The sequence below is a fragment of the Eurypyga helias genome, unplaced genomic scaffold (genome assembly GCF_000690775.1).
Source record: "Eurypyga helias isolate BGI_N326 unplaced genomic scaffold, ASM69077v1 scaffold5301, whole genome shotgun sequence".
Classification (NCBI taxonomy): Eukaryota; Metazoa; Chordata; class Aves; order Eurypygiformes; family Eurypygidae; genus Eurypyga; species Eurypyga helias.
The window spans coordinates 14,228-39,667 of record NW_010228804.1 but is presented as its reverse complement, the minus strand read 5'-3'; the positions used below and the strand labels follow the sequence as shown (position 1 = coordinate 39,667).

The following is a 25,440-nucleotide window of genomic DNA, read 5'->3' as shown; positions in this document are numbered from 1 at the left end:
TAGAGCAGTGGGAAGTCTAGAGAGAGAATAGATCATTCCATTTTATAAATTCCACATGACGCATAACAGCGACTATCTTCTCTACCATAGCACAATATGACATTTCCTAGATACATTTTACTTGCAGGAAGAGGTCCTTCCCACCCATTATGTTCTTCCTGACCTCATCTTACCATTTCTCTGACTCTCTAAGTATTGCTGTTTTAACCATATGCCCCAGTCATTTATCTTTCATTACTACCTTCACTCACCAGGTCTGTACTCTTCGCGGGCTGAGTTGATCTGTACTTCAGTTTCGGCAGAAGTTTGCAGTTTCTGTGTTACCTCCTCAGCAGTCTTCTTCGTGTTATTCAATACAACTATTAGACTCTCATCATCTGCCAGAGAACTCTTAGTGCTTGTAAGTCGGAACAAAAGGTTATCTTCTAGGTCTTTAATTCTCCTTTTGTTTGTAGTCACATTTTCAATAAGATCTGTTCTTTCTTTCTCTAATTCCTGTTGGAATACAGAGTAATATTCAGAAAATGGAAGAGTAATTAAAAATAAAAACAAAATAAAAGAGGTATTTAGTTTTAAAAGTACTGATACTACTAAAACAGCATAGATTAGGAGTAACGTCACTCATTTGGGAAAAGAATTCCAGTGGTATTTCTGACAGTAGGTCTATTGGCAGGTTTCTGAACCTGTTACATAAATTCTTTCAATCAGTACTAGGGCATGATATGTAGAATTAGAAGTTCATAACAGTAATTGTTTTTCTTCCCTTTCTGTTTCAGACAAAGGCACGTGCAGATGCCCTTCCTGCCATAGGCTTTTATTTTACCCCATCTAATGCCATCGTAATTTATGCCCTGTTTTCAAATCACTGTATTGAAAATATAGTCTTAGTAATAATGAGCATCCTTAGTCAACAAATCAAGCATCAGATATTTCAGGAAGTACACCTAAAACACTCCTCCATCAAATAGGGACAAATTCAGTCTCTCACTAAAATGCTTCATTGATTAAGAAAAGAAAGCACGTAGAACGCAAACGGGGTTCCTTCACTAGAAGTATTTATTTGATTACTTTCAGTAATATAACCTGGATGTTGTTTTCTCATGGTCATATATAAAAGACGGATACCAGTTGTTAACAGCTTTACATTAAAAAAAAAAAAAAACCCACAAAACTATCAAATATTTAGAAAAGTATGCTCTTCAGAGACATTTTATGTTTCAGATCATTCTTATATTACTCTTAAAATTAAACTTTAAAAACATATTACAAATTAATCACTCAGAGATAACAACACGCCACTGTAACAATACTATGTGTTATAATACAGTGAAGAAAAAGAAAGGAAAAGGGAGAGGATGGATTAAGATTCTTTCATAATATAAGGATAATATGAAACTTATGAATCAACAGTAAGTGAACCAGTTGGCAGAAATATTAGTTTTAACAATTTCTCTGAGAAGTTGGAAGCTGTGTGTTCACTCCACCTTTGCCAAGTGCACCTCAGCACTGCAGACAGGCTACTACTATTAAAAGGAAACAGCAACAACACTAAGAAATACATGATTTCTCATACAGCACTAGAGGCATTATGAACCTGAAAATACAGCAAGGCTTAAGAAAAGGTTTTACTCCTCCCTCTGAGTAGCTTTCATTTATACAGATTTGCAGTATCATTGCAACTTTTGAAATAGGTGGGGTTTTTGTTTTCCCACATTCTAAGCTTGTGGTCTTCTCACTCCTACATTCTGATAACATTCCCAAGTATTTCAAGCATTCAGTTCTTGTAAAGAAAGTGATTTTATCTTAAAAAGGAAATTAAAATTTAGTCTTCATTTCATTATCAGATTTGGGTTCTTCTTGTCATTGTATAAAAGGCATATAGAAACATCATCATCAGGAAAAAGATTTATTGGGACCATTGTCATAGAATGATGTAAATGTCACCTAACTTAGAAGATGTGCATACAGATTCAAAAGATTCTGACAAAAACTGAAGCAAAAAGAAAAGAAAGCTACAGTTAACTCCATTTTAATCAACTGATGCCTAATGGAACTAAAGAAAAGCAGGTAGCAATTATGAAGGAAGACAAGCACTATGCAAGTTTGATGAAGCAGAAACAATTTTTAAAAGTATAGCATTAAAAGAATGTTAGCATCCAATTAAATATAATAATTACCATGCTGAGGAATCCTTCTGAGCCAAATTAAATTTCATGTTTTGCTGAGTTCAATTTAAAAGGTTAAACACATTTTAGAGTGCAATGCATTAAAAACCAGAAAGATAAGCTTTCCTCACAAGAAGAGCCTGAGAAACAAGTTGGAAACAGAATGACCAAACTAAAGCAAGTGAAGTAACCTTAGATTAAAACCTCAGTGAAAAATCCATGTATTGGGCTTTTAAAATACTTTCTGCAGATTGGGAAGAGTAGGCAATTAAAAGTTTTCTGCACATCTTCAAAAATTTCTAGTCATAACACCAAGGATGCAAAAAAGACTAAGCCAAGTTAACATATATATAAATTCAAGGAAATTGCACCAAAGAGGCTATTTCAAATCCAGCTTTATGGAATTGCTTTCACAAGCTGACATCATTTTACAGACTGTACCAAATAATGCTAGATGTTGTTAATATTCATAAATATAAAAGCTGCTACATAGCTCATATCATGCTTTCCCAAAGTGATTCACAAGTGCAAGCAGTTGCATCAACTATTCCCCTACAAAACTTGAACCTTTATCTGCCACTAAACTTGAACTACGAATGTAAAAACTCAAAAAGCCATAAGCAGTTCTTGTATATTATCACTGCACTACTAATCTGACATATCTATTTCTATAACACTAAATAAGCAAGATTTTGTCAATTTACATAACAGCTAATGTATCCAAACATTCATATAATTGAAAGAGTATGTTATACTACATTCAGACATGTAATGACTCTCTCAAATATTCTAAGAACTAAAGCAGAATTAAATTTATACAGATATACTAGCTACCTTTTGACCTTCTCATGCTTAGCACACATCTTGCAAATTGGTTTAACAATTGAATGGAAACAATGGAGAAGAAGAAATCAGTACCATTATTCTTATCAGTAATCAATCACATCTTTGAGAGGTGTGTGACACAGATTCTACCAATGACACACAGATTCTACCAGTCAACAGAGGAACAGAAAGTCAGACTTTGCAGGATCTTTAAATAATGTGATGTAAACACTCCTTTTCCTCACTGCGTATCTAAATCTCATTTATTCTAAGCACAGAACCATATTAGAGCCAGTGGAATGGCAAGAAGGATATAAATGTATATACAAACCTTGAAGAACGCTAATTTTAGATAAATAATGTCTTGTCTTCTGGGGGCAGAAGTTTCACACATACATTCTAAAGATGGATGTGACCAAGCAGTCATACTGCTCAAATAATTTGGCAGACTGTTTCACAGTTAAATAATACTACCACCTCCTTACCAAAGGCTACAAGAAGGTAGCAAGAGCACAGACCTAACAGGGAAGTCCCTAAATTCTCAAAGGTGCATAGTTAGATATCATATCATAGGAAAAAAAGGGTTTGGGGCAGTGAGATATGTCTTGAATTAACTCTTCAGGAAACCTTGAACCACAGTGTGTAAAAACAGAGACCAAGCAAACTGAAAGGTGGTAACTATATCGTATGAAAGCCCCCCTGCCTGTCAAGTGGTACAGTTGTCATTTATCTGGAATAACTATCCCCAGACAGTCACAAATAAAGAAGTTTTAAGTACATCACTCTGAGAAACTAGTCCAGGGAGCACAGTATGTCCACCCATTAGACATTCCCAGTTAGTGGAATACCACAGAATACCATAGAATAGTAGAATAATTTTAGTTTGGAAGGGACCTCCAGAAATGAACTCATCTAACCCTGTGCTCAAAGCAGGTCTAAATAGGTCAGTTCTTATGTCCAGTTGTGAATTGAAACCCTCCAAGAATGGAGATTCCACAACATCCCTGCATAAGTGCTTCCTGGTTTTGACCATTTCAAATGTAATGGTTTTTTTTCCCTAATATCTAATCAGAATCTCCTAGGTTCCAACTCAGCCTATGGCTTTGGCCCTCTGAGAAAAATTAAGCTCCTATCTTTTCTGTGTCCTCCAAACAGGCAGAGAGCAACTGCAATGACTGGAGGAATTTACTGATAAAACATCATCTTGCAGAATGTGCTTTATTGCAGGGCCCAGGTTTTGTGAATATACACATCATGGTGTGTTTCAGACAGAGAGCGGTAATTCCATCACATAGTGGGTTGACAAGCTGTTGCTGGTTGAAGTGAAGTAGATGGTGCAACGAAGCTGAAAAAATATAAGCTTTCATAGAATGATTTTTCTCATGAGACCCGTGGACTGATCAGGAATGAAATGCAACCAAATGACATTAACAGGATGGATGACTGAGGTCATTAAGGAGGAACGTCTTACAATAGGGCAGAGGTGGATGGTCATAACTCCACAAATGCCACAGTAAGGGAACACATTCCTGTCTAGTGAAGGCTAACAAACTTTTGCCAAAATATTAGTAAAGACACAGTCATAGATGCATGGTGTCCTATTTGATTTCAACACTGCCTGACTTTATTGTTACCGGGGTGATGTGTCCAACGGTTCAAAACATACCAACCAGACTCCCTCCAGAACTACTGGTGGCATGTTTATTGGGATTGTCATCCTGAACTTGGACTCTCTCAACTAATATGTCTGCAATATCAAAATAGGTAGTTAGCCCGTTTCCCCTTGGAGCAAGAAAGAAATGAAGTCTGAATCCTTTGCAACGGCTATGTTGCCACAAGCACCACAGTGTGTAGACAGAACATGAGTTTTTATTCTAAGCCCTTTTCCTTTTCACAGGCCATTCTCACGAGGTTATAACTCACTCAGATAGGAAAAATGAGTATGGCACAGTTGAAACAAAGACAAATATAAACTTTCACTTGAATGAGTCAATTTCTTCTCTGATAGCATTTAAACCATCATAAACAGCTTATGTTATGAATAATCATAGTAGAGAGACACAAAGTTACCCTGCAATATGGGAATAGAGAGTAATAAATTAAAAGGAAAATAAAAACTTCTACAGGTAAATGTAATATATAGAGACAGAAAAAAGATGCAATTAATTCTTTAACCTGTTTCTCTGTGAGAATGACTCTTCCTAAGAGTTGATTTTCAAGACCTTTCATGGTCACGGTGAAGTCAATGATGGAGGTTCGAGCACTAATTTCAGGAGAGTAACCTGGATTTGGCAGTTTTGTAGTAATGTAGAGTCTGAAGCCATTCATAACATCTACTTCCTTATCACCAACCTTCACCTTAAGAAAAGTATTAAAAAGTAATCTTGAGATATCACAGACCAGTACACACTCTTTTAGATACCGCATGTGTAAACACATTCTGTATTTTTCTGTTCAACGACATAAAAAGCCAGCTTTAAATTATTTGCTTGATGCAAAGAGTTTGTTGATAATATATATGGAACACTTCAAAAGACCCCTTCACAGATTATTTCAATTTTTAATTTCAGGATCAAAGGGACAAGGAACTCTATTTGTCAAATATATTAAAAATTTGTAATCTTAAACTACTTTTTTTGGTCTTATCATTAATCAATTTAATTTTTTTTGCTGAGGGCAAAAGGGATGCTGTTTCCACTTATTTGATCATTTGTTTTATCTTTACCTTGTTGGCTGAACCTGTTTTAATGAAGTTTTTTTCCAAAATATTATCAAGTGCTGGGTCAAGCTCTTCTCCAACATCTTCTATTAAAAGAGGTCTTCCCAAAGAAAGGCTGTCTTCTAAGTGATTTCTAAAATACTTGTGATTCAAAGAAGTTATCTAAAAATGGAATCACAAATCTCTATATTATGTTATGCCCAGCTACCAAGATTTTTGTTTAGTTTATATTTAGAAATTATTTCATTTTATTTAAATTACTGACCAAAACCAATGGTCCTATGGTTAGACTAGGATGAAGGCAAAGATGACCACAAGAAAAGCATCATTGTACCATATTCTCAGATCTCATTGAATGCAAACTTCTAGTTTTCAACTACAAAAGTAGAACCAAAGCAACATTGAGCACTGCAAGTTTTGATATCTTCTGACTGAAACTAGACCAGAAATTCACAGGAACCTTTTATGACCTCAATTTTATCTTTAATAAAATTCCCAAGTCAAAATGCAAGGTCAGTTCGAAGATTAAGGGTCTTTTTTTAAGTTTGTTTGGGGTTTTTTGGCCCTCTTTGAAAATTAGGGGATTATATTGAAAAAGCCATTAAATAGTCTTTGCTTTAGAAAGTAGTCCTTAGTAAAATTGTGATTAATTTTCAACATGCACACAAAGCACATTTATCTTAGTTTGTTTATAGTTCCACAGATGAAGTCTAATAATAATTTTTTAATATAACTAGCTAGGCAGCCATTAAAGGATTCCGCCCTGAGATAACAATCAACATGAATGGAAGTAGTTTCCTAGCAATACACTCAGAGCCACTCTATTATCACCCTTAAAAACTCCTCTTTATCTTTTCCAGGACTATCTTTTTTAAAAGCTGGTTTATTAGTGTAATCATAATTGTAGCAAGCAAGGACTTTCTTTCTCATATTTTCCTATGTTGCATTGAACTGGTGTATCTTGCCCCAGGCTTTATGCTGTTGTAATACTGTCTTCCCTGTATATTTGCAGAATATTTAGTACCTGACATCCATTGTAAGACAACACAAATTATCAGTAATAACTGATAATCAGCCTGTCTTCCAGCAGTTTATTTTTTATTAAAATTAATTCATTAAACAAATAGATTCTCTGGTACTAATAAGATTTAAATGTACATTTCCATGTCTAGCTACATCTCAAATCTACCAAAATAGCTACATCTCAAGCTACATCTAAAATCTACCAAAATATATCTGAGATGTCCTTTATATCCAGACTAGGCATTTTATATAAAAGGCATTCAATAAGTATTATTTGTATCAGTGAATTGTAATGTTTTGTTTGCTAAGTTTCTAGGGATTCTGAAAGTAGCAGCATTCCCATTACCTGAAGCTCATTTCTGCCTTCCTTATTTTTAATCCAAATTTTACCCTGTGCCTGTGGATCAATTAATAAAGGATAACGAGATGCTTTAGTGACAATGATTCCATTCTGTATGGATAAGTCATCATTTGGTAATCCCTGCAGGTTCCATTCACTGATAGTTGGAGCATCAGTCAACATTTCTATGAGGTTCAAGTTGTTACCAAAGGGGATTTTCCGGATTTTCATTTCCTTTTGCCAGTCATATAATAGCAGACTGCGGAACTCTTGGTTAAAAGGGCCAGAATAGGACAGAAAAGCTGTAGCCAAGAGTACATCACCTTAAAGAGAAAAAGGAAAAAAGAAAACAAAAAATTACAACTAATATTTTTTAGACTTCTTCAAGTCTAAAAAGTCCAAAAAAATAGAATTGAATAGACTTCAAGAGTAGCTGGGGAAGGTATCCTGTATTTTTGGTAAGTTAATAGATACACATATTATACCAGCAAATAAAATACAACTTATCTACTATAATACAGCCTACAGAACAGTATTTGCTCTTTATAGTGTTTCAAGGCAAAAGTCAGAGAATTCAATTTCAGACCACAGTAAAGGACCAGAAAAATTTCATTTACTTGATATAACTAATAAACTAATTATTTATTAGAAAGCACTTTTGTTTTAAAGTGCATATTGATAAAATAAAATAAAACTTCTAAGAAACAGACATTTTATGAATATTAGTACCTGCATTTAAAAAATATTGCTTTCTAGAATAGAAATAGAAATGACATAGAGATGTCATCGACTGAATATCAGTCTCTCTCTCTTCCACATGTATTCTCAGTTATAGACATTTTATTGGCACTTGCTAACATATTGCACTCTTTGGACTGCTGCCTACAAACATCAGTCAAGTTAAAACATCAGTGTCCCAAGTATGCATGGCATATTATACACATCAGGAAAAAGCCGATGCACAACACACTCAGTTAACAGGGTTTTTTTTAATATAAACTTTAGTCTAATATTGTATTTTTTACCTAGCAATGCTTTAGCAAGAGAATTAATAACAATTACCCTCATTTTAGCCACAGGGAAGCTAAGATACAAAGTAAAAGTTAAATTTCAAAGGTTTTCAGTTTTGCTACCCATTACAACTCAATTGACTACCCTCCAAGTTGGGACGTGTGGACACAAGCTTACCCACTAGCCTCTTGGTTTGCGTGGCAAATTCTTTACTCTGCTCTGTCCACCTCTCTTTTTCACCTGCTAAACCACTTATAAGACTTGAAGCAGTTTGCATTTTATGGCGGCAATGCTCAGCATCTTCAAGCAAAGTCTATAGAAAAACATATACCAAGAAATGTGGTTTACAGTCATGTATCTGATAGGCCAGAAAAGGCTGTACATCTAATTAAACAAGTATTTAAACACCAGCTAAAAATATGTTCCTGAACACTTATACGACAGTGCAGAGAAGGAGGGAAAGTAGGATGGAAAAAATGTATCCGGACAAACTATCAACATCTGTCACAAAATGTGATTCAACTTTTAATATTTCTGCTCCTAAATTTCACGATGGTATGCATGTTAAATGATATGCAAAATTCCTGGTACCTATTAACTCCGGGAATTCGACTCAGAATTCAAATACATTAAACACAGATAACATACATTAATGAAATGATGTTACAGTGGTAGGTGCTAAACAAATAATCCAAATAAAACAGTTTTTGAGGAGGTAGGAGGGAGCCAGAGAGAGGACCAGTGGCAAAGGAGAGAGGCCTCTAAAGATATTAAAATAGTATCTCTATCTTATCCTCTGTCCATCAACATCTTTCCCAAGGAATAATAGTGAAACTGAGAGAATGTATTGTTTTCCTTAAAGTAAGGGTGGCAACTTCTTATCTGTAGAGAGCAGTTCACCTGTTTTTCTCTCATCGCTTTTTCATACTCTGCCTGCACAATATCTAATTCTTCTTGCTTGGCACCCAGTTCTTCTTGAGCTTTCTGCAGATCCAGCATAGCAGAGGTTAGGCGATTCTCCTGGATCGCTAAGTTAGCCTATGACGCATACAAATATAAAAGTGTATTCCAACGTACAACACCTCAAAGCATTTGTTATAATGCAACGCTGAGTTTAACTGTGCTACATTTTGAAATCAAACTGCTCAGCAGAGATTTCGTGATTTGTTAGAACCTATTATTTGAATGTTACAAGACACTAACAACTTCTATCAGGTAGCTGCAGTTCAGCGGTTGGCCTAACATCAATTTGAAAAAATAATTAGAAAAACTTCTGGGAATACCAGCATTCTCCATCTGACACAAAAGTTAGTCTGATCTGGCCTGCAAAAAAGGCTGGTGCCACGAGAAACCTGTGTGGTTTCTCCAACTATTATGCTTTGTCTACTGAAAAATACTGCCTCTAATGACAAATCTTTCTTTCCTCTCTGTCATTCCTATTATAAATAAAAATTATTTTGTGTTAACACCATGCTTGACCATGTTCTTCCTAAATTTCATTCTTACCTTTTAACAATCATTTAGGCCTGGTTTTCTCTAAATAACACTGATGAACAAAGTCTCTGTACAGTCATTAAAAGAACCAGATCTCGAGTTTTTCCTACTTCATTCTTAATTAAGGTAAAGCAATTGCAATAGGGAATTAAAGTAGTTGACAACTGCTTCAACCCCATTCTGAAGGGTCCCAGAGGCATAAAACCACACAATCTCTTTCATAATTTTGACAATTTAGAAGTCGTAGTATATTTGAAATATATTTTCAAGACAATCAATTCCTACAGTACCAGTAGGAATAAGGCAGCTGATGTTTCCATCACATGAAATCCTCAAGTGCACACAGATGGGAAGGAGAAGGAGCAAAAGGTTTTTGTCTGCCTCCCACTGACTAACAAACTTACCTTTAAAGGTAATACTTCTTTGTTAATGGAAAAAAATACAGCCATAGCTTTGGTCCATGAGCAAAGGCCAGCAACATTCCCACACACTCTCTTCGCTGTCTCAATGTTATAGTCCACCATTTCAAAATAAGGGCTCAATAGTTCTACCACTTCTTCATTAATTGTATCTTTTGGAAATTGCTAAAAAAAAAAATTGCAATATCCATAATGTATGTAATATATGCAAACTACACCTATATGTATTTCAGCACATACAGAACACTAACAAGATCACAAATGTTACTTACAAACAGCTAATACGAAGTTCTCGGTCTCATGCATCTTTGAGAGCTTGACAAAGTAATTCCACTCTGTTCTATATCCTTACAAAATGGAAAAAAACTTTCCTTTCATTTATGTTTTTCACTATCTTACACTATCCATTACCATTGCACAGGTAACAGTTGATACAAAGTATCACTGAAGTCCTGCTTGAAATTCCATTTTCCTTAAGACTGAATAAGTAATTTATCAATCTTCAAAAAGAAAAGGAAAATTTTACTTCTGATTCATAAATGTACATTTTATAAGTCAGTCCTTTCAAAGGGCAAGCCAACTATCTTCTGCCTAAATTACCTTATCTCATTAGTGGAATGTGTTTCAATTTTGAGAATTTATTTTGACCCTCCTTTTTCTCCAAAAAACATATCTTCCATTTTTCATACCCAAAAGGTCTCAATTTTCTCCCTCAAATATATTTTGATGGTCAAACACTCTATATAGGTTTGCTCTTCTTTAAAGATTTATTTACAAGGTATAATGAAAGTCCATGACTGATGAACTTGAAAAATAGCTGTTCCTTGAAGCACAAATAGGTTTATTTATGCACAAGCAATGTAATGCTGAAGCCCTTCAGTAAATTAAAAATCCTTACGAGTAGATGCAATGTGAATACTACATAAATGGCATCCATGGCACTATCAACCTTACGAAGTTGGTCATGCCTGCCGTCTGTGATTTCCCACTGGACCAGAGACAGATTAGGTAAACTCCTCAAAATGCAGAAATATCCAGCGGGGCAGGACAAGGTACAATTTATTCTGAGTAGATTATTCATTATATTATTAGTTTAAATTATGAACAGGGATTTATTCACCAGTTACTCTTCCCGTTTCCCTAGACACATGCTATGGAGGTGAAAATCCCAAATTTTAAAAAAATCTGATTCTGTACATTCTAATAATCAACTATTGTTTTGCAAGCCATGGCACAAGTTTCAATGCTGAAAATTAATGAAAAGTTAGGTACCAGAAAAAAAGATGTTTTCTATCAGCTGTAATGAAACATATAAGTAATGGCTATTCAAACCAAATGCTTAAAGCTTTGAATCATTTGTCACTGAAAGTAATTTCATTGCCTTACTTAGAAGAAACTGTAATTGATTTATGACCTGACTTTGCTAGAAGGATGCAAGTTCACTATAACATACTTATTTTTAAGCCCTTAATATTTCGGGTCTATCATGTGTATGATTCTCCTTGCAAATTTGTTCTCCTATGAACGCCGGAGAAAACTTTTCCCTGTTTTCTTGCGTTAAAAAATAGAAAAAAAAGGTTGCAAAAGCACCTGTAGGTTCTGTAAGAAGTTCCCTGCTGTCATCAGTTTCAAAGACTCTTGCCATGATGGGATGGTACAGCATTTTTCCTGATCAATTTTCACATTGTTCACTTTTCGCTGGAAGAGCAGTAACACACAGTCCATGATACGCATAATGAGGTGAGGAGGTCGACCCAGTGTGCGGACAGTGGCAATATCTGCAGGTTTTATTGTCTATGAATTTTAAAAAATGGGTAAAGCAATTACTGTTATTGTTTATTTAATAACACATAGAACACAAGGTCACCAACAGAATTAATCCCTTGAAGAAGAAAAATTATTTATATTATTTTTGATTGTAAATAATTTTACCTAAAAAGAGCATGAAACTAGAAGAATCCTTCAATCAGATTTTCACAACCACCTCCTAGCAACTAGTAGGAAACATCAGCTCAGCCACCTCCACAGCAGCACGTAAAAGCTTAAAACTGCCATGCATATTTTTGACAAAACAAAAAGCAAAAGAGAGACATAAGGAAATCTTACCTATTTTTTTTTAAATGCAAACCTATTGACCAGAAACTGAGTCTAGAAAGCAAAATACATTCTGATGATATTTGGTAAATGAAGACTCATTCTAACCTAGCACATGCCTCACTGGGAATTCATAAAGGAAGATTTTAATTACTTAGGTTCATACTCCAAGTAAAGGATTGTAAATTATTGCAGATTAACCTGATCTCATTGTTTCCCTTCAACATTTTGCTGCTTGTTCAGTTCAGTGTGCACCTGATAATTCAGCAGTTTTTCCAGATGTCTGTGTGTAAACTTTAACCAGTGTTTCGTAGTGGCTTTTAGGAAATACAGTCCAGGCTTTTTTTCTACCATCCAAATTGTGGACAGAGTTACATTCAATTTCAATTTATTTACTTACTTACTTCTAGTTGTGCATTTAATGTGCCATATTTATTGCAGGAAAAAGTGCAACTAATTTTTAGTGAACTTTGATAATTCTTACTCAAACATTAAAAGTTTAATTTCACTATATATTTTTAAATGTTTATAAGCCATTCTGTACCAACCTGTCTCTTAAGGTAGCATTTAACAGTCCTAAAATATGTTTAAAATGGAGTGAAATAACCAAACTTTTTTTTTTCCTGGGAAGTGACCTTTATATTTATCAAATATTTGAATAGACATTTGTCTACATTGAAAGCAGAATTCCATTACAGGAATCTCTAGATGAAAATTTGCAAATCCATAATGATTCTGAGATACACTTTTTGAAATATGCAGCCCTATACAGACTCACACAGAGGATTTTCTTGCTTAAAGGAAATTCTGAATGTATTAACTCATGCTGAGAATACAGATATACATGCTGATAGGCTTGCTTTTATGATAGTTTTGCTTTCCCCTTTAGGCACAGCAATTTATTATAGCAAATGTAAGAATTTCAAGATTAAGCCCAAGTACTTTTCCCTGTTGTGAAGTCTCACAATAATGCTCAAATCTTAAAACCAGGTTTTAATTTATTAGAATCAGAACCTTCGAGGAGTATTGTTTTGGCTTTGTAGCCAAAATCAGAAAGTAAGCTATAGCAAGATGAAGAACAGGACACTGGTGCTTTTTTCCTATCTCAGACACTGCCCAGTTAGCACTGTTTGTTTCTTCACCTGTCAGAATGCTTGCTCACCTCTAGGGTATGTTGGTTTTTTTACCTTTCTTCTGTAGCTAAATATCAGGATCTTATGATCGAGACTTGCTCTCTTATTCCACTTATCAGCTGTCACGTCATCAGTCTTCATTTAGATATTTCTACTCTGCCTTTCAAGAATCATGGCAGTCAGAGGTTGTCAAACACCTCTCCCTCAAAGTGAAGTCATACATTCAGAAGGTACATGAAAACATGTTTACAGTAGATTTTGAAGACTTTGATTTGAAGGAATATCACAAGAGTCTCCATCACAACTATTGGCAGCCACTCAAGTGGAAAGGAAAACCTTCCAGTAAATCTACATAACAACCTTTGAGGTTTAGCTGTCCTTCAGCTTTCATCTTCATTCTTTTGTATTTCTTGAGATGCCAGCTCCCTGCTAGCCTCAAGTATTAAGTTTGCTTCTGATCCCACTACTGCTGCTCACAACAGAAGTGCCTTGAGGGACATCCTCTTATACAGTCAGATGACCAGATATTAAAAACAGAAATACTATGCAAGAACAACAATAAATTAATTTTTTCACCACTGATGATATGTCATGCAAAGATATGGGCAGAGTGTTACCATTCTATTAAAAAAGCTTTACAAAAAGATTATGTTGAAAGACATGAAGTCCCATGGTGAAAGACAGAAATCTGGGTAATGCCACAACTCATAAGAAAAAAGATCATTTTTTTTGGAGGAAGGCAGAAAAGGGTGGATCAGCAAACTTATTAAAAATTCAATAAATTGGTAAAATCTTAAAATAGAACAGGAGGTATAGGTTTGGATAGAATTATGACTGGTTTTACATGGAAGGCTCTTCACACATTGCACACGAGCTGTTTTATAACAGTATCAACATTCAGTTACTGATCTAATATCAACCTGTAGCACATCATACATCAACTCTAGTGTCAAATGAAAGTTAAAACTTGCCCTTTTCTGAGAAACTGCCTATTTTGGGTTTTTCATTCAGGCAGAAAAATAAAAACAAAATTGAACCTAAAAAGCCTCAAAATATATATATTTATTTGCATACATTTCCTATCAACTGATGAGTTACACAATGTAACTGCAATTTTATATTTGTTTCCAGAGGCACATCTTCTTAGCAGTAAAATAATGTTTTACATGGTCCACGTACTAACCTGCAAGGCTGCTTCTGCCTCTTCCAAAGCAGGCTTTGCAGCTTCCAACTTCTCTTCAGCAATGGCTTTGTCAACTGAGATACTGTCTACAATAGCTTGAGCCTTGTCTTTCACTTTCTGAACTTCAGCCTTCACCTTCTCAGCAGCCTGTGCTTTTACAGTAACTTCTTTCAATACCTAGAATGCGAGAAAACCCACATGCCCAATGTTAAAGAAAACACCTAGTTGGAAAAAAAAATATTTATTTTTGTTGTAAAGTCTCCTCTGTTGAATTACAGAACCAGAAAACTGAAGACAATTTTTGTCACTGTTACAAGTTTCCAAGATCCCTTTTTTCCCAACAATTTGCTTCCTTCTATTTGATTAATCTTTTCAAAATAGAAAAGAAAAAAATCAAACAGCAATACACTTTGAAGGCTGTACATACCATGTCAGCTTTTTCATTGGCAATTTGAAGTTCCTTTTCTTTTATCTCCAGCTCTTTGCTTAGAGCAGCCACTGAGTCAGAGGCCTCTTTCAATTTTTCCAGTCCAGTATTTATTCTGGAGTTAAAAAGCAAAACAAGCAGCACGTAATTCCCTATGTAATCTACGATGCACTTTCCAAATTATTCCATCAATAGAAGAAATCACATCAATCAGAACGGACACTAACAAAAATTGTTTTATACCAAACCCAAAACTTATGCAGGAACTTTCATACAAGTGTCTGATGTCTTCAGAATCAAGAAAGTAAACAATAAAGAATTACATTAAGAGAGTATGTTGCTTGAATCTTTAACCACTTCTAACTCAAACAGTATGCGTTTATCACTGCATTAAAATCCTGTATGTTGGTTCCACATATGGCACCGTCCCTGTTGAGCTCCAACCTGCTATTCAAAGGACTGAGTTCTATACAGAAGAAAGCACTTCCTGATCACTAGAATCACTAGAAATATCTCAGGTCACTATTTCTTGTGTGAACAGAATACTGAAAAGGCTAATAAAATCAAAATATTGAAATCAAAACCAACCAAAAGAGTAACAGAAAAGTAGCACTGAGACAACACTTTTCTCATTCAGCATTAAAATCCCCCTTCAGCAGTGCTTTTTGTCTACTGAAAAAGCCCTCACTTCGGACTTTTCAGACAAGTTTAAGTGCCTCTACAGAAGCTTCTATTACAAAGGCTAAGCAGTGCTTGGACAGCTAAATAAATACAGCAGAAGAGAAACACCTGCCAAAGCAGTTCAGACAATGCAACTAAGGTTAAGTGAAACAAATTGACATGCATGAACTAATCTGGTACATCTGAGGCATCAGGAGGTAGAAAACAGGACTAGACCTCTCTGATTTACAAGTCTTCACCCATAACATAACTATAGATTTCCAACTCAATTTGGCTTTGAAGCCAAAGAATGTTTAAAACTGAAATAAACCAGTTTGAGTCTTTCTTAAAGGCTTCCTGCTCTTTGTGTCAATCTTTAAAAATTGAGAAGACAGTTTTTCTTAGAGGTGATATCAATGATATACTAAAGGTTAATTTTACATTCTATTTGAGTATTTCTGAGATGAAGTTAAATCTTCAAATAGACTTCATTAGTTTAATAAGGTATCTGAAAAGGAGAATGAATTGTCAAAACCACTTCAATAAAAGTGGCTCAGTAAAAGGCTCAGCAGCCTAAATTAGGCTCTATGATCACAAAACCAAAAACACCGAGGGTATTTCTTACATGTTAATATCAGGAGGATACAGCTGTTTAGCAAGAAAACAGAAGTTGTTCTCTGGTAAATTAAATTCATGTATGATGAAATTACATGAAGGTGTTTTCTTTTATTCATTAAAAATACATATGAATAATTTATATTCACCTTTTTTCCCCACCACCCTGATTTTTCATGTATCACTACCTTTTTTCCTCTCCAAAAATATACAGTCTTTAACATATGCCAAAAGCAACTACAGCATTTAATCAAGTTACACCTTCACACAGTTTTACGAAATTACCAAAAAAAAAAAAAAAAATCCATTTGCTGTGCAGAGACAAGCCATGCATTGAAACAAAGTGTGTCAGAATATACCAATCTGGAGAAGAAAACTACAGAGAGGCAGTAGTAAACTGGGCAGTTTACCTGTTTGCTAATATCTGCACTTCAGCATGTTTTTCTTTGTATGTGGTTTTATATCCCTGAATAAAGGACAGGTAGGATTTGGGAGTCACATGTGTAGAACGCCTGTATCTTTGAAAGTAATCAGAACACTTCTCTGCCACTCCATCCTGGAATGAGCCCATACACTGCACAACTTCCTTCTTTGTGTCAGTAGTGCAGTCCATAGTAAATGAGGACAGGAAATGTTCAGATACTTAGGAAAGAAAGAAAAAAAATAAATACGAGTAAATATTCAGGAAAACCCCTTAGCTCATAAACAAGGCATTATAAAACATGTCAGCATGTACTATGTCAGTTTTCACCCAGCTTCTGAAACCCCAGTCACCTTTACTCTCCACCATCAGATCCTTAACATTATTCCACACTTCTCAGTAAAAAGAATTGCCAAGGATCTGATATTCTTTCACCTCCAAAGTATGCAACTGCTTTTTCTCTCTGAACCTGTCTGAATGCTAGCTACCAGGGATTGGGTAACGGCAGCCTTCCTCTGTATGCTTGATCACGGACACCGTCAGTAATAATCTTTCTCTAGTAGTATTTTCTCTTCTTTACTAATGCCTTTAAGCCACCATCCAAGGGGAATTTTTCTTCAAACTGTTCAAAGTATTTCTTCTCTTAGAAATATTTCAATGTTTTAATACAGCCAGCTCTAAAGAGGAAAACACCTATATCAAATTTTAGAACCAAGTAAGTTTCCTCTGCCAGTGTGCTGGCAAAATTCAAAGCAATTAAAACAACTTCATTACCACTAATCAGAGAAATATCTGCAAAGGTAAAACCTACACCTACCTGCCACTAGAGCATCCTTAGGCCATCGGCTGAACCAATCTATGGTGCATCCAGAAATGAGAGCAGGGAACTTCAGGGCCCTATTTCGGAATTTTTCACCTACTGGTGAAAAGCAAATAACCACATGAAGATTCTGACGGACTCTGGTCATGAAGTAGTCATACAGAACTTCAGTGGTTGGAGGTCTACGTGGGTGTTCCTTTTTGAAGGTAGGTATGAGGTCACTAACGATCTCATCTACTTCTTCACGTGCAAATAAGTTTGACACCTTTGAGAAAAAGGAAGATTTTTTCACGCTTTATGAGAAGATCCAGAATAGAGTATATAGCATAAGGGTCACCTAATACAGAGCATTTCAGGAAGGGACATATATTTCAGACACTGAAGTTTTTAGGACCTGCCCCACTCCCTTATCCCAGAACTTTCACTGAAGTGATTCCGGCAAACACAACGGAAATCTAATTTTTTATAAAACTTGCTTTCTTCCATGTGAAAAACAAAGAATCCATGCACAACGGCTTTGCTTTCTTCTCTTAATATTCTGGTAATCAGTAGAAATTACTCGGCAACACGTCCCTGAAATAATAAATAACTAAACAAATACAGTAAAAGCCATCCTATCTATTTTGAGCGCATATATTTACCATACAAAACTATTCCTATGTTAGTAAGATATTTAATTAAACAGATCCTGTTGTTAAACTTCAGTGATGTTGCCCAAGTCTCCATCTTTTTTAAGCTGTTGTCATGTCCCTGATAGATTCTCAACACATATAAAAGGGTCTGACTTAGGCAATTTCTCTGTATGGAATCATGATGCTCATTCTTAATTTTACAATAGTTTTGTCTCACTCTAACCTAGCATAGTGGATTGTTTCATTTTTATGGTACTGTAATGATATAAATCACTTGTGTTTTGGTTTCTGTAACTGTGTCCCTTGAAATACAAAAGAATGTTCAAATATATTTGGTCATTGTATTTCAGAATTATAAAATTTAAAAAGCAGGAAAACTATCATAAGAATGGATCTTACTTCTCCTGATGATAAAACATTGTTTAGGTATTCCAAGAAAGACTCATCTTTGATCTCATTGTCTGTAAAAAGAAAACAGATGCCTTTGCCTTGCAATCCTGCTGTACGGTACAAGAGTTTCAGATCTTCCATCAAGTTTGAAGTGTTGTATGATCTACCAAAAAAAAAAGATAGTTGTGCTAATATTCATTCCTCTTATAAAGTCCTTCCAGTTAAATGAAAAAGAACAAAAAAATTTAAGTAAGAAACAATCTCTTGGAATTTAAGGCAGAAGCAACAACAAAGTAACCCTCGAACCTGAAGTCTTATGCTATTTACTTCTCTTTTGCTAGAAGAAGTGAAAAGAGGGACAGGTGTTGTCTCACAGGATTTTGTCATGTGCTGTGTGCAATAAGACACTTTAGATTTTATTGACTAATTAAAACCCAAAAAACTACTTGGCCCTTCTGGTGAAATTCATCAGCAATAGTGGCACTCAGTTTTACAAAAAGGAAGGAGAGCAGCAGCATACTAAGAGACTAAAATGCATAAAAATTATTAGACAAGGTATGGTGGGTTGACCTTGGTGTCTGCATAGTTCTTTCTCTCATGTATTCTCACTTATCTCTCTGGCTGCTGTTGCAAAGCAGTTTTTTTCTCCTTCTTAAATACGTTATCACAGAGGCACTACCACTACTGCTGATGGGATCAGCCTTGGCCAGCGGCAGGTCTGTCTTGGAGCCATCTGTCATTGGGTCTCCTGGACATGAGGTAAGCCTCTAGCGTCTTCTCACAGATGCCATTCCTGTAGCTTCCTCGCTACCAAAACCTTGCCAGGAAAACCTAATACACAAGGTTACAATGGAATGATCTTTCTGCCTGGATAAAGGAGTGCAATAAAAGCTGAAGTTTCTAGGATGTCCACTGAGAACTGAAACAGAGAAGTGGTTGCATACAACCTTATTAAGGGTGTCTTATATAATCATAATGACCTCATATATGACCTCAAAAATCAGATATTGTACAATAGTTCCTCATTATTAGGGAGGAACTCAGGAAATAAATGCATCTGGATTTTGATTTTTTTTTCTTCATGATTAAGAAGATAACTTTTGTGTTTCAGTAACGTTATCATAATCATCAAGATAATGTTCAATACCTGTGTTTATAAATGAAACACTTCAAAAGTAAAGACACCAATAAAATTAGAAATGGACAGAGGGAAGACAAATATTCTATGTGCTTTTGTTTCAGCTGCAAGGGGAAATAATGATTGGAAAGATTATTCAGTTAATTATTGAAAATTAGACAAAAATACTGACCTGGAAAAAAAAAAAATCTTTAAGTTATATACATTGAGTTAGCAATATGACTATCACCTACCTTGCTGAATTAAAGGAAACCATTTAAAATCCACCAATTATAATTTTCAAGAACTCACAGAACAGGAAATTTTGGATTAACATAGGCAAAATTATTCTATCCAAGTAGGATTTAAAATTTTTTGCAGAGCTATTTTGGCACAAATTATTAGATGTGTTTTCGATAAACAAGGTTAGAAAAGCACAGAGGTTAACTTTATACTCTGATCACACTTCTACACTTGCTTGTTGATCCTCTTGGAGAACTCCAAGGGGTTTGTAAGGTAGGATTATGTTTTCTCAGAATCTTTGATGAGTCTTTCCTAAAATCATGTTTATTTAAATATTCACTTGGTCTATGCTTCATGATAGTTTCATTAATTCATCTGTTGCACTCAGCTGTATATAGGCCTTCTTATGATCCTCAGGTGCCAATGCAACTTTAAGTGGGAAGCGACACACCACTTTCTTAATATTTCTCGCTCTAGTGGCTTCATAATTCTTTCAGAACGATATTCATCAATTTGTTACTGCTTGTTTTGTCAAATGTACTATAATCTCTCCTAAAGTCATTCCTATTTCTGATGGATCCTCTCATGAGATCCTCACCAAGAGGCATTCCCACATCTGAATCTACAATTTCTTCTGCAGCCAATACAGTTGCAAAAGAATCAAAATAATTTAGCTTCTCTGCAATGACATCTTATTGAGTGCTGAATGTATTTCCTGATCATTGACCTGTCCAACAGACACCATGGAAGGCATTCATTCTAAAACATTCAGAGAAGGATTTATAATTTATTTTTTGTGTCTTTTGTGAGTTATTCCAAAAGAAACCACATAGGGTTGAACAATATGAATAAAGCAATAATACTTGTAAAAGATTGTCAAAACATGGACATATACATAAGATCTACCAAATTAATGGGAACAGATGAGGATTCCACCTTCTCACACAATCATTTCAAATATTACAGGATAAGTTCATAAAGGTATTATGGGTAGATACCACTTACAAATATTTTCAGTACAGTTAAGTGTACTGTGTAAAGACACAGAGTAAGACACTGCCAATATCGCTTCTCATCCTGTGAAACACACACAACAGTTTACTACTCCGAAGATGATAAAAGCTCACACTTATTGTAGAAAATCAAGCAAATTTAATAAGCCTCAAAGGATTTTCATGTCTCCACTCTAGGCAACAGTGCTCAGTCTATGTCAATCTTGTTATTTCTCCCACTGCAGTAACTGGGATCCAGTTTTATTTATAGGAAGAGTTCAAACACAAAGTACTTATTTACGTAAATTTTAATTAATGCTCACCTTGTTAACATTATCTGGAACATATCATAGCCAGCTATGAAAGATGCCAGTCTTGTCAAGCTCTGTTTTCCTGAGCCACCAACTCCAACTAAAAGAGCATTTCCACAAGGAGTGCGAATCACCCGAGAAATCTGTGGAAAATCACAGTTATTTACTACTACAGTGTGTAAGAATTACACACCCAAAAATCCTATACTACTGTAGTAATAAAGTTATATTAAAAATGCAGAACAAATGAAAATTTTAAGATTAAACTAATGGATTCTAAACTGCTATTCATATATTCTCTGGACACATGCACTTCACAGTATTTTCTGTAAACCTTTGAACAGATGAGCAACCACTAGATTCTATCACTGTGAACATTCAGCTATTAGTAGAATTGCATCACACACTTCCACAAAGCACAGGTAAATCTCAACTGTGATTTGTTAGTGATGTGTGATCATAGCATGACTCAATATTAAAATTGCAAAGGAAATAATAATTTCCCCAATACCCTACTCTCTGGACAATTTTAATAAGACTCATCTCTCCAGGCCCCTTCATTGTGACTAGGAAGACAAGTTGTCCCAGCATGTTAAATTCAGGACAGCGTTCAGTGTTCTCTGCAGCAGGTAATAATACTGGTTTTGTAATAAAATTTCTTAAGCTTCTAGTTTACTTGACCATAAAAATATGCAGTATCAGTATGAATATTTGGTCACAGTGGAACATCAACCACACTGATCTCTGTTTCTTTCCCATTTTATTATTTATCTTTTAAAGCAAAAAACAGTAGTTGCCTACTATTCCATGTCTCCCTTCAAATGAGGACAGTGCAATGTAAAGAAACAGACCCTTTGCAATTCAGAGCAAAAACACTTTCAGCACAAACTGTGAACTGCATGCAGCACCTGTTCCACTGTCCACAACCAAAAAACAATGCCAAGAAATCTGGAAACAGGTAGATGATGTTAACTGATGCTGAGAAAATACGCCTTTAATCACAGGAGACAAACTTGCTGCACACCCTATCTGTTGCATGGACAGATATTCACAGCACACACAAGAGCCTACACTAATTTCCAGAAGAGCATGGAATCACTTGCCTCTCAAAGGCATGGTAATACAAACCAGCTCATTAGCAGGTGGTCTCCTCTGTACAAGCAAAGACACAGACTATTGGCTCCTGTTCTCTATTAACTCTGATGCCCCTAGAATTCTACCATGCCAATAAGCAGCCTAGGACAACTTACTTGCCTTTCCCCTAACACACTTCTTTTCCAAGATATTCAAATTAGTCATGTGAATCTCCTACCATTTCAAACCTATACATTTGAGTACAATGCATTTCATAGGTTAATATTTTATAAAGCAAAGACCAAATCAAGTATGATGGCTTACTGTAAGCCTACTTAGTATTTCACCAGAGAAAGAAGCATAGCTTTGCACATCACCATCAGAATATTGCTGAGCACTTCAGTTACAGCTACTAGATCTTTTCCAGGCATTAGCACACAAGGTATAAATTGGAAGCTTTGTTCTTTGTTTAAGATATTCCTCAGCTTTAACTCATTCCAGTCATGCTATGTCATCTCAGATTAAGCATTACTTTAATGGTGCTTACCTAGCTTTCTCTAAGAAGTTGTCTCAAGTCTCTAAATTCTGCTTTCAAGACTATGGGATCAGAGAAATACTATATATTCATTTTATCCTAGTGGATGTTAAGATAACATTTCAGGTATCTATCATCTAGCTACCCAAAGAAGAGATTCCTGACAACAGGTGCCTCTTCAGTGGAAGAAAAAAAAAAAATAGCCAACAACAAAACCAAACCAAACATTTTCTTTGGCCTGATCTGAATTTTCCTAGGAATAAACCAGCAATTTGTTAGTGAGTGTGATGATATTTTTAAAATTTTCCTCAATAAATCCATAGCACAACATTATCCATTTTGCAAGGTAGACCTTAAAAGAAAGGGACTAATTTTGTGAAATTAAAAGAATCCACCCCAAAATTTTGAAAATTGCAGATGCAATATGTTTGTCAACTATGATTAAATTGTTTTGATATTTATGCTATTATAGGTGGAGAGGCATTTTTACAAAAGGCAGGTATTGATAGGACAAGGAGTAATGGGTTTAAACTGAAAGAGGGCAGATTTATATTACATATGAGATATAAGGAAGAAATTATTCCCAGAGGAGGTTCTGAGGTGCTGGAACAGGTTGCCCAGAGAAGCTGTGGATGCCCCATCCCTGGAAGTGTTCAAGGCCAGGCTGGATGAGGCTTTGAGCAACCTGGTCTAGTGGAAGGTGTCCCTGCCCATGGCAGGGGGGTTGGAACTGGATGATCTTTAAGGTCCCTTCCAACCCAAACCATTCTATGGTTCTATGATTTGTTAGGATGGTATAATCCAATATTCAGTTCCTTGTAATTTATGGTAAGAAATATAGATAACCTCACTGTGCAACTGAGAAACAATAGGGGTTTTATTTTTAAAAAGACAAAAACTTCTCATTTGTATGAAGTCTATTCTGTGTGGAAAATCCTATCAAGCTGTGCTGTGCTAAAAAATATGGTCAGCTCCAATCCATATTCAAAGGAATTGTAAAAGAAGTGAGCATACTGTGGAAGTACAAAGAAAGTTTGGACTACATTTATTCCTACTCTGCTGTGCCTACTCCTTGATAAGCAATCAATTATGTCCTAACCTGAATTTCAATTTAACTCATACCAAAGAGAGAAAGGGCTCTCAGAAGAATTAAAAAGAAGCAAGGCTGGAATAAAGTTAGAATAGTTAGGACCATGATCCCACCAGACATAAAAGTTAGATATAAAAGAATAGTTCTATCCAGGGCATTTTCAGAAATGTTGAGTTTTGATAGCTAGTCACAGAGTGACAGACAAATATTTGCCAGCAATAAATTATTTGCTTCAACCCAAGAAGTATTTTCATAGAATCATAGAATGGTTTGCATTGGAAGGGACCTTAAAGATCCCTTTAAGGATGAGAATCCCCTCCCTCGACCTGCTGGCCACTCTTCTCTGGATACAGCCCGGGATACGGTTGGCCTTTTGGGCTGCCAGCGCACACTGCCGGCTCACATTCAGCTTTTCATCCACCAGTACCCCCAAGTCCTTCTCCTCAGGGCTCCTCTCTATCCACTCTCCACTTATGCTTGGGATTGCCCCAACCCAGGCGCAGGACCTTGCACTTGGCCTTGTTGAACTCCATGAGGTTGGCAGTGGCCCACCTCTCCAGCCTGTCCAGGTCTTGAATTCATGCATACCTCCACTCACAGGCGCTGATGACAGGCAAACAACAATAGGCAATCCAGTAAGACTGTACCTTGACTAAATGGACCATAGCATCCTCAAAGAAAACCATGTCCATTCCAGTACCACGGACATTCTCATTGTATGTTTGTAAAAACATATTTAAACGATTCCGTAGCTGATGAAAGGAGTAAATTGGCTCATAGATTTTGGGAATATCTAAATTAACTTCCTCTGATTTTTCACCTAGAACAAAAAGCAAGTAACAAAACCTTAGCAGTCTAAATAATTGACAAAGGATCAGTGTGGGAGTGACAGTAATTAGAAGTCTCTTTAACAACACAGAACCAGGTTTATTATACACAATATTACATACTAGTTGTATATATGACAGTGCTGCCTATACCCTGCTTACAAGTAATGGTAAGTTCAGCTGCTTAATTCCTAAAGACAAAAACAGTAAAGGCTAAGGAGTCTTCTTTCTCTACATGTGAAACTTGAATGATGAAAAACTGAAAAGAACTTAGATGCTATAAGCAAAAGTAGCACTAGAGAATGAAGATAAATAAATATTACAGTTTAAAATTGCATATAATCTTTTTTGTAAAGGAAAAACATTCTAAGTTGATTAAGTCATTGCACTAGTTAGAAAATATTACTACAAAAATTAGTAAGTACCACCAAAAAAAATCACTATGAAAAGGCATATATTTGTTTCATCAGGTGATCTGAAAGCCACCAGGAATTGTCAGCTCTTCCCCACTCAAAGTAAAGGAGGAAATGGTGCTGCTGTGTCATCTTTCCATTCATAAGCATTAACCATGTTTAAAGGTGAGACACCTTCATTAATAAGAATCGTTACTCACAGCAAATAAAATCACAGAAAGGTTGAGGTCAACAGGGACATCTGGACATCATCTAGTCCAACCCTGCTGCTCAAGCAGGGCTACCTTGAGCCAGTTTCCCAAGACCATCAACAGATGTCTTATGAGCATCTCCAAGAGGAGACTCCACAACCTCCCTGGGCAACCTGTGCCAGCACTCAGTCACCCTCAGTAAAAAAGTGTTTCCTGACGTTCATATGGAACCTCCTGTATTTCAGTTTATGCCCATTGGCTCCAGGCCTGTCACTG

General features: G+C 35.7%; 1 protein-coding gene across 1 annotated transcript in view; it reads right to left on the bottom strand.

The window, feature by feature from the left end:
• LOC104515966 (dynein heavy chain 5, axonemal-like) overlaps positions 1 to 25,440 on the bottom strand; it is a gene marked incomplete at its 5' end in the record, with an annotated part of 55,575 nt that overhangs the window by 16,556 nt on the left and 13,579 nt on the right. Inside the window, 15 exons of the mRNA XM_010160144.1 lie at positions 252 to 495; positions 5,166 to 5,348; positions 5,716 to 5,871; positions 7,079 to 7,395; positions 8,261 to 8,396; positions 8,984 to 9,121; positions 9,982 to 10,161; positions 11,587 to 11,790; positions 14,407 to 14,583; positions 14,834 to 14,948; positions 16,519 to 16,750; positions 17,347 to 17,614; positions 18,381 to 18,534; positions 21,047 to 21,177; positions 24,381 to 24,553. Of these exons, the coding sequence (XP_010158446.1) occupies positions 252 to 495; positions 5,166 to 5,348; positions 5,716 to 5,871; positions 7,079 to 7,395; positions 8,261 to 8,396; positions 8,984 to 9,121; positions 9,982 to 10,161; positions 11,587 to 11,790; positions 14,407 to 14,583; positions 14,834 to 14,948; positions 16,519 to 16,750; positions 17,347 to 17,614; positions 18,381 to 18,534; positions 21,047 to 21,177; positions 24,381 to 24,553 (2,808 nt within the window). The remainder of the gene's footprint in view (positions 1 to 251; positions 496 to 5,165; positions 5,349 to 5,715; positions 5,872 to 7,078; positions 7,396 to 8,260; positions 8,397 to 8,983; positions 9,122 to 9,981; positions 10,162 to 11,586; positions 11,791 to 14,406; positions 14,584 to 14,833; positions 14,949 to 16,518; positions 16,751 to 17,346; positions 17,615 to 18,380; positions 18,535 to 21,046; positions 21,178 to 24,380; positions 24,554 to 25,440) is intronic.